At 30.3% G+C, this 22,288-nt stretch overlaps 1 protein-coding gene across 1 annotated transcript; it reads left to right on the top strand.

The window, feature by feature from the left end:
* The first annotated feature begins 11,505 nt into the window (after window positions 1–11,505).
* LOC134700296 (fibropellin-3-like) lies at window positions 11,506–17,951 on the top strand. The gene is made up of 4 exons (XM_063561651.1): window positions 11,506–11,572; window positions 13,238–13,513; window positions 16,939–17,052; window positions 17,782–17,951. Exons 1-4 carry the CDS (start codon window positions 11,518–11,520, stop codon window positions 17,949–17,951), a joined length of 615 nt encoding a protein of 204 aa, XP_063417721.1. The 5' UTR covers window positions 11,506–11,517.
* Window positions 17,952–22,288: the final 4,337 nt, after the last annotated feature.

Raw genomic sequence — 22,288 nt, 5'->3', positions numbered from 1 at the left:
TATTGAACATTTAATACTCGACTGTTCTATGTTATTGGTCTATAATTTAAAAGTTTACAGATATCTTAAAGCTCTATAATAAAATTTAGGTAAGCACATATATTCTATTATCTTCTTTAAGATAAATTGAATCCTAAAATTCATGCACTTGAATCAAACTTGTAAAGCCCTTTGTTTTTTCATATTTTTTTGTTTTATCATAATCATGGTCGTCAACTTTTCAATTTAAAGAGAAACTACTTACATGTAACTAAGACGTCATTCGCATAACAAAATAAAAACAACAGAAAGAAATAAGGACAATTTTAGTTTATTATGATGAAGATTTTTTTCTCTGATGCCAAAAAGTCAACCATCACAATTGTCTTTATGTTATAAATACCATTCATTGCTCTCTAGATTATACATTAAGATTTGCTTTGTTGTCGGTGATATACCCAAAACTGTCTTCTACTGAAGCAAACAACTTTATACCCTAGAGAACCCAAATAACTCAATGAATAGGAATAGAGTAATGTTTCTCTCTTGTATCATCATTTTAAAATCTGACATTATAACTTGAAGTATAGTTATTCTGAATATTTACCGTTTCTGTGTGCCTTATTTTGTATATTCTAAGTAAAACAATAATTGTTCACATACCATGCATAAGAAGTATTTAAAAACGATGTGAAAGTGCAAAATAATTTTGTTTCAAAGACTTAAATTAAAGATAATCATTGAAATACAACACTCGCTTGATTATTTGAAATTGAATTTAGCTCACAAGGGTTATATTTGATAAATTATTTATATATACAATTGTGTTATGCAATGATCAAAGTCATTTGAATACACACCGTGCAGTAACACCTTGTTGACATATTATATAGAATCACCTTCATTTAATACAATATTGAACAAATTAAATAATATACTGGTTGATAAGTTACGCAAAGAAGAGTTGATTCAATATCTCTTGGGTACATATTTTCCTTAGTGGTTAAACACAAAAAATTGATTATATCTAAAAGCAGAAAACTGTATGTAATGACTACTACTTTAAATCATATTAATTTTGTCCCGACAAATGATCAATTCAGATAGCCTATCTGATTATGTTTTCCAGAATGAAGGGAGCTTAAGCTTAGGTATTTATGAATAATGTGGAGGAATTAAGCAGAAGTGATGACTGCTTTTTTTAGACTTCGGTCTTTTTCGTGTTCCCATAGGCATTACAAAACCTAATAAATATGTATAAATAAAAATGTTGATGACATGGGTATGCTTTATTCAGAAAATGTCAAAGATATATAATTAACATGAACTTTTGGGACTTATAAATTCATTATTATCAAGATTAACAATATGCTGGATAAATTTTTGTACGCTGATTTACTGCTTGTTGACTTTTGAAAAATTCAATTGAATGGCTTAAAAATTGGCAAACGGTAAAATACATGACAAGCAACGCCAGTTATTGAGTTATGTGAACTATCATCAAATCTCGAAGACATTATGCATAGTCTGTCAGTCATCTTGAAAGTAACGTACCCGCTTATAAGATGCACGACTGTAGATACATGTATATACAATGCAACTTCCTATAGAAACTCATTTTAAGGCTCTAAATGATCCAACTTTATTACAACATGTAGAAACCTTTTTAATAACAGGTATCCTAGAATAGAAATTTAACATGTGATACAATTCATCTTGAAGATTAAAACTTTAGATGATTTAAGATTGTGCGGCAATTTGTCACCATGTATATGCTTTGAACTTCTAATAGTTTAAACTGAAATTATGTTCTTCCCCCCATCAGATTCACTAACGTTCTTCTTCAAACTTCAATTTTGTATTTATATTGGAAACATTTCAAAGATGTGTATCTTCGAGATAACGAATATATATCCTTCATGTAACTTAGAACTATTAGGCAATTTTAACAAAATATCTATTGACATAAAAGGATGTGAATCAGCTTTATCTATAAAGTAGATAATGGATAATTGAAAAATTTATCACGTGAATACTTTTATTTGATGACAGACAAGTTGGACCAATTATACGATGGTAATCTGATTTGATAGTTTTACAAGCTGCAGACTGCACACTTAAATTGCTCTTCCATGAAACTCTTATCTGGCATACCACACACATTGTAGTTCCAAGTGTCTACGATGGACTTGTCAACAAGACGTAAAAAGTAAAAAAAAAAACATTGATTGCAAGTCAATTTGATCATAAACTAATCGTTATAAGAATTATAAGGTTGCTTACTCCTCTGTTTTAGAATAACCAACAATTATTTAAACACTGTCTGTATGGTTTGTCTTTTTACAGAGATAAATCATCAACAATTTGTAGGGAAATGTTTATTATTCAACATTGGCACCTACATTGTATTTCTTTTTAAAAAAGTATAGGAAAAAATCTTTTTATCTTTTCACAAATAATTAACACGCTGAAGGGCAAGGGTGGCATTGTAATGTTATCTTTTCGTTGATAGCTACGCTGAAATGCGATGGTCTGCCTGGGACATTGAGTATAAATGCAAAAGATCATGAACCATTTTAATTATATAGATAGGAGATTAATAAAGGAATCCAAAGAGCAAACAAAATATATAGGTCACGGTGCTTGTTTTTAAGATATTAGCACTTGATATTTGGGTGGGAAAATATTCTCTCTTGACTTTTCATGGCTTTATCATTGATAAGTTGTATTCCTCAAAAACTGTTTAAAAGTAATGAAAATGTTATTAAACTTTTACAGATGGCTTATTATTATACATGTAAAAGATTCACAAAAAGAAAAATAGGGGTCACCGGACAATTTTTTTTAAAGCATTCAAATTGATAAAACCAGAGGATTCCGAAAACATGACAAAAAATCTAAAACATGACAAGCCAACTTCCTTAAGGGAGCAACCATTTAACTTTTAACTTTAAAAATAATAAAGAGGGTGGTTAGGTGATTGTCTAAGTCAGAAAAGTCGAAAACAAATTTTACGCTTTCACTCAAAATAGTTATAAGGCCACACCAATTCGATGCCTTGTTCGACGGACCCGCCCGCACCTGTTTTTCTCAAAGCAGATTTTTTAATTTTTTTTTATATTCCTGCTTCCCGCATCCGGAAATGTAATCATGTTCATTTCCCGCATCGTTTTTTTGTGTAAATTTACAGCCAGTAATATCAACAGTACATGCAGTAAGGGGACACAATGAACGATTCCTCTTTCCATATGCCAGGACTCAAGTTTATCGTCACTCGTTTTTCCCTGAAACCATCAGAATCTGGAATGGACTGCAATAACACATAGTAAGCTGCACAACCCTTGAATCATTCAAAAGTGGTGTGCAAGTGGTCCAGCTTCGATAGATTTAAACCTTGTTTTTATTTTTATTTAAAAAAAAACACCGTTTTCACTGTAGATAATCCGCACTTACCGCACATTTGTTGTTCTCACATCGAACATGTACGTAAAACAGTACGATATTACTCCCCTGGGAGGCCTGTACTATAAAGGAAGAAGAAGAAGAATAAGAAGAAGAAGAAACAAAACTATCCATAGCCGCTGCATGTTTATGCACCTGTCCTGATTGATTCAGGGTCATGTCGTTCAGCAGTTATCGTTTATTGATGTTGTTGGATATATAAATTAGATCGTTGGTTTTCGTGTTTTAATTGTGTACGCTAATAATTTTGGGGCCCTGTATAGCTTTTTGTTTGGTCTGTATCAAAGCCCTGTGTAAAAGGTCGTACTTTTACCTATGTTTGTTATTCTCAGGTTAAGAACAACCCTCCCTCAGACAAGGAGCCTTTTTACTGATGTAGAAAAGAAAATAGAAATACCTAGGATTTGTATAATACTTCTATTCAAAATTTTTGAAAACTTAGAATGTTGTACTAAAAAAGAGGAGAGTTACATCATATTCTTAACATCTTTTTCTAAAAGAGGGGTCCACGTATTTTGAATAATATTAAACTGTTAAAGTAAATGTGTTAACATGGTTAAAGTCCAGGAATATTACAAAATTCCTGGACATGTTTTGACTTAATACGAGACAAATGTATAGTTCTTTGAGAAAATATGACCCCTTTTGTGCAACAAATATATTATAACTTATATTGAACACTCATAAAACATAAAACAGGGATATTAATAACATTAAGGGGTCGCCTTCAAACTGAATATGACTTAGATGGAGAATTGTCTCATTGTCAGTCACACATACATAGACCAGATTTAATTAGTTCTTGGTGAACAGGGAAAAAATACTTCAGAAATTAAAGAAATGTCAAAGTACAAGTGATAAATCAAGTTGTAATATTGTCGAAACCTACCACTTTATGTTTACAAAAACAAATTATAATCGCTCGCCTATACTTTTCAGGCTTCGCCTCAAGAATTTGCAAAATAAATATTTGTTTATTTAAATTTTCAAATAGCTCGCTCGACCCAAATTTTGGAGTCCAAAAATCCATGGAACAAGAAATTAAATTGGTGTGGCCTAACTAAAGTGTAACGAATTTAAGCGTTCAAACATAGAATATTATTCAACGAGTGACCAAACATCATATTAATTCACGAATGTGCATAGTGCATGAGTTAATCATAAGTGTTGTACGGTCACGAGTTGAATATTATTCGATATCTGAATTGTTTCATTAGTTATTCTTTTTTTATATCGGCAAAAGGATTTTTTTTTAAATCAAAGTCAAATATGTTAGAAACTATATTCTTTTCTACTCTTGTTCTTGGAAACACATTTTGTTGTATGACGTGAGAGGAGTGAAATAACCACGCCTTTTCCACATGTGAAACTATCGGTTTTTATTTGACTTGGAAATGTAATTAATTGTAACCATTAAGTTATAATAAAATTTCACACTATGAGATATTTGGGAAAACTGGATTCAGACCATTTGTTTTGTCAGTCGTAGCCTAAGATTTGACAACAGTAGTTGTTAGCCAAATACTTTAAACTTGAATTTTGTTAGATATGATTATAAATTTTGGCAATGAACCGATTAGCGCACAGTAGTATGGATTACGAACATATATTTTCAAAGTGAAAAACAAAAATTTCAGGGTGCAGGTATTTATAATAGTACTAAGCAGGGTCCATCTCATTTAATTAATTTGAAATATTTTGACAAAACTAAGCAATTGCTCACAACAATTATTCAACGAAAAATTAAATTATGTGAAGATGATAAATTCGGAAGTACATGAAGGGACAAGTTATGTTTATTTCGGCATAACATGTTTAAGACAATTAACACTGTAACCACGTGACTGTACATAATAAGGTAAAGTTCGATAATTCTATGACATCGTTGCGACTTTACAGTTACCGTCTCAGATCACTTTCTCATATTTACTTACTAATAAAATGAATAAATTTCCGAAATAATTCTACCTTTTTTACTTTCAATCGCCAAACTAATGATTTAAAAAAATATCCTCCTTCTTGTATGTGAAAAAATAAAAATATTCATTAATCTTTTAAAAACATCTGGTTTGTGAAACATATATAAATCAAATACATGAAGATTAAACTGAGCTTTCTTCTAGGGTGCGCTTCTTTAGTAAGACGATTTGTTAAAGTAAGTATCAAAATGATATTTTTTCAAATGATATCAGAAGATGTTGTATGAGTGCCAATAGGACAACTCTCCATCCATATCACAATTTATAAAAGTAAACCATTATAGGTAAAAGATATAATAATGAAACATAAATAATAAACCACGGAGCCTTGACTCACACCGAACAACAAGCTATAATGACCTCAACACTTACTAGACGTGTAAAACCATTTAAAAAATGGCAACCGTAGTATACCATTGTTCGAATATTATAAATCGATCGAGAAAAAAAAATCCGGGTTACAAACTAAAACTGAGGGAAACTCTTAAAATATAAGAGAAGAACTACGACACAACAGAAACCAAACATACATATATTACACACACAGAAACGAACTATAATATAACAATGGCCATTTTCAAACGGGAAAATCAACGGTCTAATATATATATAAAGAAACCAGAATCTTTATGAACCACATCAACAAACGACAACTACTGAACATCAGATTCCTGCTTTAATGCTTCCAAATATGCACCCTGGTCTGTAACACGAGTGAAATATCTTAACATAGAAAGACAGACTATAAAATATCAATTGAAAAGACATATTTTCACAAGTGGACAAGTGGGCAAATACTGAACCTTCGTTTATCTAGTTTTTGTTTAACTGAAAATAATAATCTATTATAAATATAATGTATCATATTTACCCGGTGCGTTCGCTTTAAAGTAACGCCAGTTAGCTGATACAACTGTAGACGTCAAATCATTCAGAATAGAAGTGACCAAATCACATTTCAAATTGTCTCGATGAAAGAAAAACGATTCGCATCCACTGGTTTGGGAACACGATATTGCGCACTTAATAGAAGACACGGATCCTATTTCTAGAAGTATGTTTGAAGTACCAACACGATCATTAAAATTTGAATCTACGATGTATGTTTTTGACCATGCCTGTTGTATTCCTAAACATGCCATCAAACACCATAACATCAGTATATTCCAAATATGCAGGTCTCGCAATTGAACTGATAGCATTTTTGCCATATTCAGATTGATAAGTATCACAAGAGTGTTACAATATCGTCCTTGTAAATGCTTAGATAAAATGACACTCAATGTGTTGAAGTAACTTGTATGATACAATCACGTTTGATGATATCTTCACTTCTCTTTTTACATCGCACATTGTTTAATTAGTATTTTATTTATTCATGAACTATATGTTTTGCTGTCTAATGATGAAATTGATTTTATGTTCTTAATGATACATTTTTAAAGAAATATTAATACCAGGTTGAATCGTAGCTGACAGTTCTGTAATCGAATATACAGGTGACAATCCAATACGAATAGCCTAGTATGTTCTAACCGAAATAATATTTTATTTGAAATTCCTGCAATTACTGCATAGCATATATGACTTGTGGAATTTCAATGCAAAATTACCAATAAGTCTCTTTATTCATCTTTGCATCCAAAAATACGCTTATATATCAAAGAGTTCATAATATTGATAAACCCATTATCTTTGTTGATTTAGCGTAAAGCAAACCCTGACATATCATTCAAATACAGCGTAAAGTTTTTTTTAATCATATTTCGAATGAATTTTATTAATGATACCATTGTCCATATACTAAAAATATAGAATCTTTATTTATCTTGCAATCAGCATACTAATATACAAATATCAACTACATTAGTTAATTTTGCTTTATTTATACTTTATACAAATAATTTTCCCTATTGAGTAATAAAACATTTATAAAAAATGCATTTTTTTTTCAGTGAATTAAATCAGCGAAGGTCACAGTACTATAACAAAACATCACTTATATATCATATTTTCATAAATTTCAAAGATCGGTTAATTTTATTAAAAAAAAAATCAATTATATTGATTACTTCTGATTACTTTCATGAGTACTGACCTTTACTGTATTTGAACTTTCCGTAGTGAAGTGTACGGTCACAATATATTCAAAGTGTGCCGGTCAAACATACCACCCATTAACATTTATCTTTCAAAGAATAATCTATCCTTTTCAAGCAATAATAGTATCTCTTTCGGGAAATAAAACCCATTAGAGTATTTATTAAAACATAGACATTAGCACACTGTAAGTTTACTTTATGATTATTTAATGTGGTTTATTTACATAGATTAGGTTCAATTTATACTTTTAAAGAAAAACAAAAACAAAAAGATATGGAACGATAAGAATCGAGTGCACTCAACTGTAAAGAAAACATGACGTGGATATACATGCGAACTAAGTATACGATTGATGTGTATAACGCGTCTTTGACAACAATTATATCTTAGAATGTATATTTTATACGAAATGTTATCACCGTATATGAGGTGGTTTTTTTTAGCCATGGCGTTGTCAATAATGAGTGTGTCCTTCTGGTATCTTTCGCCATCGACATGATCACTTAAACCAACTTAAATTGACTGTTTATAAAATATTAATTTTACTAAACTTAAAATCAAATGATGCATCTTTAACTGTCGTGAAAGTTGAAAAATTAAAACTGCCTTTTGTTTTTATTAGTATTCTACTGGATCTGCACATGTACATTGTCCTCTTGTTCTTGTTAGAATAATGCTTTTTTGTTATTATCCTACCTTAGAATATTGAATAAAATGCACAGTCGAACGCAGGGACTTACATGGAATAAACAGTTTACCTTAGGAAGAGATTACCTAAGCTGTATTTTGCAAAAAATTTAGGAATGTTTGGTCTTCAAATTCGTACTTCATTTGACCGTTTTAACATTTGGTTATTCGAGCGTCACTGATGAGTCTTTTGTTTACGAAACGCGCGTCTGGTATCTTTGATGAGCTTATCTATGTTTGCAAGAACAGTCTTCATTCATAAGTAATCAAAGCTGGATAATACAAATAACATGTAAAAGGCTTGACATATGATGTGTTGCCTTGGCCTTATATTTCCAATTACATAGAAAATTTAAAATGTTATTTTTCGTCTGTCAATTATTTTAGTTGATGCGTATTAGGAAATCAATCTTCTATACATATGATCTGCACATCCTATGTTTTAACGTTAAAATCAGAAATGTATGACAAACAGTTGTCTTTACATGTTAAGAAGACTGTAAATAGTTAACAAAAGTACCAGGACATAATTCAGTACGCAAGACGCGCGTTTCGACTACACAAGACTCATCAGTGACGCTCATATCAAAATATTTATTACGCCAAACAAGTACAAAGTTCAATAGCAGTAATTAGGAGCCAAAATTCATATTCAAAATTCATTTTCATGTATTCATAATGTGCATATGCATGACGGCATGATGGGCTACATAGTTATTTGTTCGGTATCTATGTGTAAATAAGAGCGTCCAAACACGTGACAACTGTACGACAGATTCCGTCATTGGATTACCAGTGATGGTGATTAAGGCTGGAAACACATATAATATTTATAGATATAAGAGCAACAATATTAAATCTAACCAGATCCGACCTTAAGCTATCGCGACAACACTGCCTGTACTTTTTCCATCGCTCTAGACCACACGGCCACCTAGACTGAACATTAAATATAAAATAAAGCACAATTATAAACATATCTTTTTTAAAACTTGGTGCATCCGCACCGGTATCTCGTAAAAGAAGATGAAGACCACATCCTCGATATGGTACTTTTTTTATAAAATTTAATGTAAATACTGAAATAGAACCAAAAATTATGATTTAATAAAAATACACGATTTGTTTTGATACGACTTTGTAAAGATGTAATTTCATTGAGAATGAAATGTTAGTAAAACGATGCTAAATTATTGGTATCATGAGTGCCTACTACGAAAGAGTAAAGACTGATCAAATTTCGAATTGATAGAATTCAGTCGTATTATAATATGTTTGTGATTTCTGTTTTACGAAGGATTTTGTTTTAAAATCCAAGATTACATTAAAAAAGATTGTGCACTGCATTGCAACCAAATGATATGCTAATAGAACAAGGTTACAGTTTAAAAGAAAAGCAATATTCCTCAATATATTCGTGTAAATTAAATCAAATAAGATACTTACCTCTTTTTTAGAACTGTAGATTACAAAATTATAATCTGTATTGTCATTTAAAGCTGCATGCTTTCCTTGTGTGGAAAAAAATGATAACCCAACATTTTTATTTCTTGGATAGAAATGCATGTAGTATTTTAAATTTGTCCAACGATGAGACTTTGAAAACGACACGTGCGTCATGCGCACAAGATACTAAAATTTCAACTGTACATTTTTGAAATACTTAGGCGTTTATACCTCGGGAATAGATGACCTTATCTGTATTATGCAAAACTTTAAGGAATATTTGGTCTTCAATGCTCTTCAAATTCGTACTTTATTTTGCCTTTTCAACGTTTTTCAATCGATCGTCACTGTCTTGTGTAGACGAAACGCGCGTTCGGTGCAAATACAAAATTTCAATCTTGGTATTTATGATGAGTGTATTAATTGAGACACTTATCTATAATCGGATAGGTTTCAACCGCTGCGTCAATAAAATAACTGATGAAAGGCTCCTCCCGAGTGTATCATTCGCCCAATGCTAAACATTTCTTTTGACATGACTTATCATTGATGTGTTAAAATGATACAAACAAACTATTTACAAAACTTTCCTATATTACATCATAAAAAGGATTGTCTACTCCTGGAATAAATTACGTTAGCTCTATCTTAAAATACTTGTGGTTTAAAATAATCTTCAACTTCGTATGTTATTACGTCTATTTAAACAACATTTATTCAAGCATCACTAATGAGTATTGCGTAGATGAACCTTGCGTTGGGTGTACACGAAATTAATGCTGGTATCTTTGAAACTTATTGATAAGAGTAAGGTAAGAATTATGCCATCTATAATCATTTATGGAAGTTAAATTTATATCTATATTGTTGTTTAAGTTCTCTGTTGGATTCCAGACTTTTTACGTACGCGATTTGAACACGTAGTCTTAACATTAATATGATGAATCTGGTTTGTTGTTTGACTACACGTATTGGCAGGAATATTTGAGTTTTTTCAGTTATTAGTTTTATTCATTGTTTAACTAACCATATATTTATTTAAATATTTCTTAAAGAAACTCAATATTATTTATTTCCATTTCGACATGGTTGATGTGTGAGTTAACAAGTAACAAAATAACAAAACTGTGTTCTTTTATATATTTTAATAATTACTCTATCATATTTCATATTGATTAGAAACAGGAAGATGGGGTGTAAGTGCCAATTAGACAGTTCTCCATCCAAGTAACAACTTATAAAAGTAAACCAGTATTGGTCAAGGTACGGCCTTGTTGATATTTGGGTCCTTTCAATTTTTTTCATACATAAATCCTACATAGACACATTATTGCATCGGAGCACAATTAAAATCTCTCATGAAGCAAAATAAGCTCTTTCAGTAGATGGAGTCGGCGTCAGGTCAAATTTAAGCACATTGTATAAAAAGCTTTGTACTTCATTGAATGTTGACTTTTACTAATGACTAAGTGATTTTAGAAATCAAATATTTATCTTAACTTCAAGGTTTACGATAGTTTTAAGGAGATATACGGTGCTAAATCTATATTTACGATCATCAAACGATTTCGGACCGTTAGCCTTTTAGCAATATGTGTATCGTCCTTTGGTTATTCACTAAAACGGTTACTGAATATATTTGAAATCAACATTTAAAAGTTTTAAAGCCATTTAAACTAAATGACTATTTTAATTGATATATTTAACATTAACAAATCAAACAAATAAGCATTTAATAAAACACAGTATGTATACTTTGCGCACGCAGCAAGACCATCGACTTGACTATATAAAAAGCTCAACTTAAAGTTACAGAATTATATTCTTTTTAATCAATCATGTAATAAAAGTGACAAAAAGGATGAAGATGCTTTTGATTTTTAATTTAATATTTGACTTCATTTTACCGATTTCGGGTAAGTTGATGTCATTGTATTAAACATAATTGATTTGGTAAACGTCAGGTTCGAGCTGCTGCAAGACATATATATTAATGTTCATTGTAATAGATAAAATACATATTTTGTTTATTAATTTGGACTCAATACGTAATCTTTGAATAGTACGAAGTCCAATTATTTCGTTTCAAACTGAAATTGTTTCCAATCTGCTACCAATCTGCTCATCTAAAAAGAAATTCTAACAAATATGTTTGTATGCAATTCAGCCACGTGGATACTTTTGACTCTTTTACGTTTGCTATACAAGTTATCATTTTATGAAATTGTGAATGGTTAGACTGTGTATTGCTACGATTTCAAAATTTAGTGTAAAAATGTTTTAAGTAAGTCTTAACTTCAGTTAATCAAAGAAAAGGAAAATAATTTAAAAAAAACATACCAAACTTCCAGGAAAATTCTAAACTGGAAATCCTTAAGCATTCAAAAAATCAAAAGCTAAAACTCATTAAAAATAATGGATAACAACTGTCGTATTCCTCACCTGGTACATGCATTTACATTACAGAAGTATGAAGAAAAATAGTGGATTGAACCTGGTTTAATAGCAATTTAAACCTCTCACTTGTACAACAGTTGCATAAATTGACTGGTTTTTTTTACTCATTTTAAGGTTTTAAAGGAATACAATTCCCTTCCCTAACATTCAACAGTTTTGAAGCAATCGATATTTTGGTTATCAACATCCAATTTTTTCCTGTTTTGACAATTGTTTCTTTTATAATATTGCATTAGCTGATAAAATTCGTATATTTATGTTATAGATACAGAAAATTACTTAACGTGTGAATGCCATTGAAAAAGATTTATTCGAATAGTTCACCCACAACACCCTCAGATTTTAGCAGTAGGGTCTACATCATGAGAAATGAGGACGAAAACCTTCAGAATTAAAATTTTATACTTTAAAGTATAGCAAATGTTGTGATTTATATGATTGAGTTTTTTTTTACAAGTATATTGGTCATGCGTAAACTCGTGTGGTCTCAATGACAACAACAATTTTAATGTATATAGCATAAATAAATCTGTTTGTCATGCCTCAGAAAGACCATTCTAGGTTGTGAATATTTTTCAGAACTCTACCATGTTGCTTTTTGGTATACTCTAGTTCAATGTTAAACGTTATTTGGAAGGAAAGGTCGAAAATTTCGAAATTGAAATTGGCTATGCCTACAATTACGACTCAAAGTTATTGTTGTATCAAGCAGACAACATATTCATGATATTGTTTTTTCTTTATAAACTCAATTAACAAACTCATAACATGACAATAAACCACTGTAAAAATCAAAGAGCCAAAGATACAAAAAACATTACAAAAATACAACATAGAAAGCTTATTCACAAATATGTAGTTAACCGTCAAAGGTAACAGGGCTGTAATTGGCGAAGAGGATCTTGCAGATATTTCAAGAATGAAAGTATCTATACATGCTTTTTTTGGAATAAAATTATTTACTTTTTTAGGTTTTTTTCCTAGCTAAATTTTGTATATGATATACTTTTAATGTCAGTTCGAATTAATCGGTTTTTTTTTCAATTTCTTTTCCATCAGACTATGCATTTCTTTTTTGTTTATTTGTTTGTATCTGAAGTTGAGTGTTTTATTTATTTTTTCAGGTGGAGTACAGATCATTTGTCAACACGATTATGGTACTATATCCTGTGACGTCCATTATGTAATAGCAATAGTTAATTCAGTGTACGGTCGATTAGATGAAACGACATGTGCGATTGGATACACATTGCCGGGTGATCAGTGTACCATAGACTCAACTGCTTGGTTAAGACAAAAATGTCAAGATCGTCAATCGTGTATATTACGACCAGCCGACATCATTACTGATCCGTGTCCTAATAAAATAAAGTACATTACAGCTACATACGCATGCATTGGTAGGTATAAATAACATTATTCACTGCGTAGAGAACATTTCTTAAACACATGCAAAAATATTGTAAAGATGTGTAAATCAATTTACAATTTAAAATATAATTACGAATGCCTTTTATATAAATTATTAGTTGAATAAAAAATACAGAATTGATCATAATACCTTAATGAATCCAATTATGTAAAGCAATGATATGACTCCAATAAACAAAATCATAATTTGAAAATCAGTTTTATAGTACATGTTATATAGTATGCATTTGTTTAAATACAAAAGCATAATAATGTTTAATATTATATTAACCTATACTCTTGTATAGTTTATATAGAACGTATTATGTATATATAAACTATTTAGAAGCAACGCATGACCATAGATATAAAATTAAGATTGGTATCGCATTGCTTTACCTTCGATTATTTCCCTGAACATAGTTGATTTGTAATATCCTTAATTTTTTTTTAACTTTTTTAATCGTTCTATCTTTGTATTAGACAAGCTGGGATTTTCCGACTTCAGAATATATTTGCATAAAATTTCCCAAATAAAAGGTAAAAATAACCTAGCAAAACTGACCAATCGACTCAATGAACTACAATGCATTATGATGAGTTACTTCGAGTTAACTAACACTTTTATTTGGCTTTGAGCGTTTCTGATGAAGGTAAATCCAGAAAAGCGCTTCGGACGCATGAAATTATTAAACGTGTTGTTTTCAATTATTTAAAACACATGGAATAAGAGGGAAAATTGTAAGCTTATATACATATAGTGTATGGGACTCTATTACAAACGTGTTTGTTCAGCAATTGTGTTTTATATAAAATATGTAACGAATATTCAATTTGCATGTTCAAATAAGCAAATGATTAGAAAAAAAATTTGTTAACTGGCTTCACGATTCCACTTTCTTTATCATAATATAGGGTTGCACAAGTAGTTGAACAGGTTTTTATCCATTGTTATGCATTGGACATGTAAATTAATTTCACGCTAACAGTGAAATATCCAATGGATTGACCACTGTCCAGTTTAGAATACATCTTACCAACAAATAAGAGAATTTAGTAGGTTTATATCCAATGCAGCAATTTTCACAAAACATATTACATGTTATTGTCATACATCAATATGGATAGCATCATAAATGGTTTATTTTGTTAAGACTGGCAAATATCTGAGCCTGTTAAATATATGAACAATTCAAATATCTGCAAAAAAAACGAATTTAAAAAAAAACAAAGAAAACCAGAACTTTACCTGCTTGCAATGATTGATTTTTAGATATTGCTTCATTGTCTTCCGAATAAAGGAAAGCGTTTGAAATAAAACAAAAGTAAATAAAGTGATATATGCCAAAAAAAATAATAAATTAATAGATTTTGCTTACATTGTCAGACAAGACTTTAGAAATGTCTTGTGAAGTTTTGCTCAACTATTACATGTATAAATTATGTTAATTACATATTTCGTTCTGAAGTAAATATCTGTTTTCAAAATAATGGAAAACCAATCTTTCTGAAAGAATTTGAAATGGGTGCCAATGAGAAAAATAAGTTAAAATGCATTGATTGCTAGCAATTATAGGCAACCAGCATGCTCTCAACAATGAGCAAAATGCTAACAACTATAGGCAACCATCATGCTCTCAACAATGAGCGAAAACCCATACCGTATAGTCGACTATAAATGGTCCCGATTGATGATTTCACGTACGTGTTTCAGAAAGACAAATTAACAAACACATACCCTTCCTCTATCATTGTCTATTAAAATGACTTTTAGTCATAAAATTATAATATCAATTTTGTGAAAAGCGGAGAAAGTTTAGTGACCCCATTTGATATTTGACACACCCTATGTCTTCCCCATTTCATTAACCCAAAATTTAAGGATCCCTAATTTGTTTAACTATTTGCATAAAAGCTTACTTAGGGGTTATTGTGTTTTTCAATGTTGTTTCGTTGCTGTCTTGTAAACAAATATCTGAAACGTTCGTATATTCATCAATCATATTAACGGTTATATTTCGAGTAATTCAAACACTTTTTTCTTTACATAGAAACAAACCTTCGTATATCAAGGACTATAAATCTGGATTAAAATGAAAACATTAAGCAATTTGTTTATCCTACAATGCATGAAAAAGTGTGTTGTATTGCAGTATATAAAACGTGTTCCCAATTGATCGTGAATAGGTAGTAGTTCATCATGCGTTGTTACTCATTCGGTAGATTGGTCAAAAACCTAGGTAAGAATAAACAATTACAAAATTTGATATACATGTGCGAGGATTTTAGTATGCTAATAAATGCATATCAATATAACGTAGTGTTCCCGACCTGTAAGGGGATGCATTATTATGTTTTGTCTATCATTTTGTTGAAACGTGTTACACTCTTGTTTTTCTATATAACATTCCGAAATTAATCTTATTAAATGGTAAATGAGTAAACATATGTTAAAAAATATTTTAAAGAGCAACATCAACGTTATTTATTTCATAGAGAGGGCATGCCATTGTTTATGCTGTAACTTTCAAAATATTGCATTAAAACAAGCAAATATACTAGAGGGGACAGTCAAAAACTAAAATTAGAATAAGAAAAAAAACAAAAGTCAACTTAACACAATACACAATCGTGGTCCCTTAGTAAATTAGCAATGTTCATGGGTCATGCAAAATGTACAATGTCAGATGTTGCAAAAAGGGGCAACACATTGATTTTTCTTTTTTAACTCAAAGACATATTTCCAATTATCCAACCTTGTTAAAGAAACATTAGTAATCCTCAGCTTCACCAACGTTGTGAATTGAAAATATGTTTGGTCATCTGTGTAAGAAAAAAGGTCGTAACGGTTCGGTTAACGGGAAGACTCAAACTTAAACAATGAGATTATGTTATGTCTTGGCTCAATAGTATCCACGTAAGCAGCTATCCTTTTTCAAAGTCATATGATAAGAGGTGCAAGCTTTGGTATGCAGATATTTTTTGAGACCTATTCCTCAAATGTAGGCGCTATTAGCATATAGCAACATAATTTTGTGACGATTTTGCATGACAAGTGATTATTTCGGTCTCCAAATGTTGATTTAATTTACTTATCAGTAAAGAAAAAATTTCAAAATTATAGCATGGGTCTTCATTCGAAAATGCAGCTTATATAATCAATAGTGCGTCACAAAAACATGCAATGAAAGTGAATTTCATTGGTAGTTCTCAATCTTCTCAATACATGTTTTATTTGTATGATATACAATGTATGGTAGTATCACATATAAAAAGAATTAAAGGGTTTTACTTTTTAAATCAAGTATGATAATTGATGAACTGTAATTTTCATCTTACAATGTTTCAATTCTGACGAATGATAACTGCAGTATTTTTAAAATGAATATTTACATTAAGTTACTTTTTGTCTCAGATACTGACGAATGCGCGACCAGCCCTTGTCAAAATGGTGGTGTATGCAATGATGGTCTAAATAGTTACACGTGTACGTGTGCTGCAGGATATGCTGGAGGCAACTGTCAAACAAGTAAGATCCGAATTGAATCAGACATGTTGTATACTCAGTATAATGACACTCAAACAGTCATTTTTTTGGGTTAATCTTTCTTATTCAATTAGACGTGTAGCGTTTCCTTAAACATATTGGACAAACAGTAATAATGCACATTTCATTATCGTGTATCGTTAGTGAGTTTGCAAATGAACTGGTAACACATAAAACTTTAAAGTATTGGATATATGTGATAAATATATGAATGTCATTGATGTTTCATATTATACATTACTAATTTACTTAATTCTTATTTATTTAGATTTGAACGAATGGTTTTATGTCATAACAGTTTTACTGTTGATCAAACAATGAAATCTACGAAGGTATTCAGATTTTTAAACATTGATTAGTAACAATCGTTTTTATCAATATAATAGTCATTCATTGTGGGTTTGTGTAAAACATATCAACAATAAGTAATATTAAGATTATTCATTATGAAGGGTTTCAAATGAAAAATATATCAGTATTGCAAAATACACCGTCTCAAAATAAATCTGCAAGGGATTTGTTTATAGAATGTGATATACACTTTTAGCAATATGTTATTTGACATCAATTTCACAACCAATACGCATGAAAACCCATCAAATGTGCATTGGTCTATGTATTCTCAAAGACACGAACCTCTGTCTAGCTTTTGTTACCTCTAAATTTCTTACTTTTATTTGTTATGTTAAAAAAAAATGATATATTTATTAGATATTGACGAATGTGCAACAAACCATTGTTTAAATGATGGAATCTGCAATGACGGTATCCATAGTTACACATGTACATGTGCCTCCGGATACGAGGGATTCAACTGTCAGACAAGTAAGATCAGAATAAAGGGGACTTCAATATGTTGCAGTTATCGCAGTGAGGCATAATTGTAATAATCATGTATAGATATGATCATGCCTTATTCAAAATCAGACCAAACAATTTGTAGTTTTCTTTCCCAATAACTTCATCTACGATACATACAATGCCATACCTTTAATCGAACTGGAACACGCAAACACAAAAAGATAAATGATTTAACAGATCACTATTGGACCGTCAAAGGATATTTTTTTTCGATAATTCATACGTCTGACTCTACAAATTTCAAAACGAATCATGCGAATTATTTGAAATGTTAGAATAACCATTTTGTTCCGTCTTAAACCGATTTTCACAAGATGCATCAATATTGATGTATTTGTGATGCCACAAATGTAAGAGTTTTTCGTTTATACCTCTTTTATAGTAAATGTTGGCAAAATGTATACATGTAATAGTTTTCTGCTACATTTGCAGTTGCATCTTACCTCGCACTCAACAATTGTCTGCTAACGATTCTATAGGAAACATATTCGTTACTGTTTTTATCCAACTAAACACAAGGGTAGGGGTAGTACCACAGACGGAATCATAATATCTTAAAATCAGGTTGAAAAAAAGGTAAAATTTTGTGTAATAGCTTTCTGGTAAATTAACGGTTTTGGATATGAAATTGAAATTACCTTTGGTAAAATGATTCTTGGCTTCATTCATCAATTTGTTTTTTGCAAATATTTGATATGCCGAGTTGTTATGTTATTATTACAGATATCGATGATTGCATCTCGAATCCATGCCTAAATGGAGGGTCCTGTACAGATGAAGTCAATGGATATAGCTGTTCTTGTTGTGTAGGGTACACAGGAACTGTATGTGAACAAAGTAAGCGATTAATAAAAAAATGGTGAAATATTCCTACTAAGAGAGATCGCGGGCCTAAATCAACTTTTTTTTTTCTAATATAGGATTTTTCAATTTTTTTCTATGATAAAATTTTATCTTATACTTAATAGAAATATAAAGTAGAAATATAGGGTCACCGTTCTTTTAAGCTCACAATCTGCCTCCGAAAGAAGCATCCATTTTTGTTAATGTCCCTTTTTTCTGTTGAACTAATAGGAAAAATATTGCTACTATCGAAATAAAAAAGAACTAAAATACAGAAATCGCTTAAATTTTACAATTATTTAGTTTATGTACAGCTTGTTTGAAAACAATTATAAAAAAAAAATTGGGTCACCGATGAGTTAAAAAAGATATTACAATTTAAACATCAACAAATGACATTTTTGCACCAAAGGGAGATAATTCAGAGTTTTTTCAATAATAGAAACATTTTTAAAGTCATCTGTGGCTAAACCAAATCGACTTATCTGGGTGATTTTTTACCATATTATAAAGTAAAAACTAATAGTGTAATAGATAAAATTTGAAATGAAAAAACAAATGTTTAATTTGTTGCTGATTTTTTTTATTCCCGCGAGCCTCCTTAAGGACGGTGTGTGTTTAATTGCATATTTTCTACGTATTATATTCAAAAATGATAGCAGTACACATTTTTTGTTTCTTTGTTGTTGTATCAAAACATTTTGCAGTGGATTTCGTTGGTTAATGTATGTTATATTTGTTTTTCGTAAATTATTATGTATAAATTCATTAAATTTATCGTTAGAATTACTTTTTTTAATTTGGAGGCGGAATTTAAAGCTTACTATATGACATGGGTTTTTCTCATGTCTGAAGGCCATACGGTGACCTATGAATATGTTCACCTTCGTCATTTGAATTATGATTGATAATTGTCACCTCATCAATCACACAGAAATCTTATTCTTATGTAGGGTTTGTATTGAATTTCTTTCTACTTTTAATAAACTAGGAATTATTAAACAAGATCCGGTTATTTAGATCTTACCACGTACGAAAGACTTAAGGATGTACTTAGGTGAGGTTTTGGAATTTGTGTCAAATGCTCAGACTTCTGATTTTTTTTCCATACAATACTATGTAAAATATTTTGCCCCATAACACCCATTTATTTTTTCATATAAGACTTATTAGCTCATGAAAGGTCATTTACCAAAATTTTAGAAGATTCTTGATTTTCTGTCTTTAGTTTTGAGACCCAAATGATACCAATGCAAATATAAGGTTAAAGTCAGAGTCAGTCTTTTCCCGTCATATTTTAAATCTCAAATATCTCAAAAAGGAGTCCCATGACCTATCCATATTTTTAGCTTATCTGTATCCTTAATTGATACTCTACCAGCTTATAGTATCAATTGTAATGTCTTAATTTGTTAATTTTTACCTAACCTCACACAAGTACATCCTTAAGACAACTTTACGAGAAAGAAAATTTAGTTCACATGAATTGTTTACAGAATGCGATATGAGTAACCGAAATCCTAGACAATAAATCTGTCCACCGTCAGTGTTAACAGAATATAAATTCCAACACTTGGATAAATGTGAAACGATATTTCTCCACTCGGAACAGCGAAATTTTAATATTCAAAGCGCAAGACTTGCCGATATTTTTAAATGATTAAAACTTGATTGTTGAGAGTGGAGATATATCATCAAACTCGAGTTATAGTGGTGGAACCTGATTCTCTAATGATTTATACCATTCCTTTTCAAATATTTGCATAAGTTTGTGTACCTAATTATATATCACTTCATCAGGTATGATCGCCTTTTTCGTGACGTCACAATAGGAAATTCAGAAGAAATGAAGAAAATTTGACGTCATAATAAAAATACTTTTCTTACACCATTCAAGAAATACAAAAATAGCAAAAAATAAGAGAGAGTGTTTTATGAATACATTGACATCATGTTAATTGTTTAGAAACGATGATGAACTCGAATATTTGTTTTTTTTTCGCTAGATGTGTTCCATGATTTTTTTTTCATAATATAATTTGATATGTTAAACCAGCCTTCCTTCTTATTCTAAAAAAAAATTAGCTCATCCATAAGTTTATTTTGCATGTTTCATTTGGTTATTTATTAAATTCATATGTTTATATTGTAGGAGATGAGCTGTTCTTTGTTCACTACGTACAACAGGACCATATAAAATCTCATGAACTAGTACTCACTCATGTAGTTAGGTCACGTATACATTGTGCCCGAATTTGCTCTTTAAACTACGTTTGTTATGGATTTGTATATAGTTCAATTGCTGCGACATGTCAAACTTTTTCTAGAACTACGGTTTCTTCTAACACAATGACATACTATGTGTAATAATAGAAAACAATAACTGTAAGACATTTTTTGGCAACAGAATAAAAGAATCGTTCTTTGACAGATAGTAATTCGTCATTTCTATACACTAGATACTTGCAAATATAGATTAATTTAAAGTCAAATAATAACGAACTTACCAAAAATTATATGGTTCACTGATTATGAACGGAATATTCTCGCATGTAACAAACAACGAGCAGCATTACAACAAGGAATATTTTATAGTTACCTGCATTATATAACGTATTCAAAACAAATATAATAAAAACGTATACAAATGTGTTCATTGTTATCATTATCACTTTATAGAACATGTATGTTTACAATGTAACACAATTATTGAACTTACTGTACAAATGTATATGCCAGTACGTATAGGTACTTACTTTCCAAAAAAATAAACGCAATATGCATTTATCTACAAGACAACCGTACTATTTCTTTATTTCTAGCCTAATATATAAAGAATTTTAATCTAATAAAGGAGTTGAAATTTGCAATAATATGATACTGTATTTTATACTTCATAATACCTTCGTCTAATACTTGCATAGTTTACTTCCATAGTGAGTATAACTTATTATAACAGAATTTGAAAATTAACCAAATATATTAGTTTATCAGTTTTTGCACTTAGTCTAGTTCCTGAATATTATAGTAATCAAGTATTTATTGATCCAATCAGTTCAATATGATTGATCATATATATATAAGAAGATGGGGTATGAGTGCCAAACGAGACACCCCTCCATGCAAGTTAACATTTATAAAAATTGTAATATATAAATTGCATTAAATTTTGTTTGTTTGTTTTTGTTACCTTTAAATTGTTTGTATCAAGTCAGGAATCTGACAGTTGTTATCCATGCGTTTGATGTGTTTGAGCTTTTTGTAGTGCCATTTGATAAGGAATTTCCTATTTTGACTTTACTCGAAGCTCAGTGTACTTGTTTTTTTGCTTGATTAGCTGCATTGAATTAATTAACTTCTTTCAACTTTAGTCATCATTTTGTCAATTTCAAGTCGAATAATTAGTTAAACGTTGTTAAAGCAGAACCTCTTTTTAATAGCTTCAAATATGCACGGCTATTTTTCTCAACCCAGCCTTAAATATATATCTGCAAACTATCAATGCAGAAAAGCA

This window comes from Mytilus trossulus, unplaced genomic scaffold (genome assembly GCF_036588685.1).
Source record: "Mytilus trossulus isolate FHL-02 unplaced genomic scaffold, PNRI_Mtr1.1.1.hap1 h1tg000128l__unscaffolded, whole genome shotgun sequence".
In the NCBI taxonomy this organism is placed as follows: domain Eukaryota; kingdom Metazoa; phylum Mollusca; class Bivalvia; order Mytilida; family Mytilidae; genus Mytilus; species Mytilus trossulus.
This window is presented reverse-complemented; position numbering and strand designations above follow the sequence as displayed.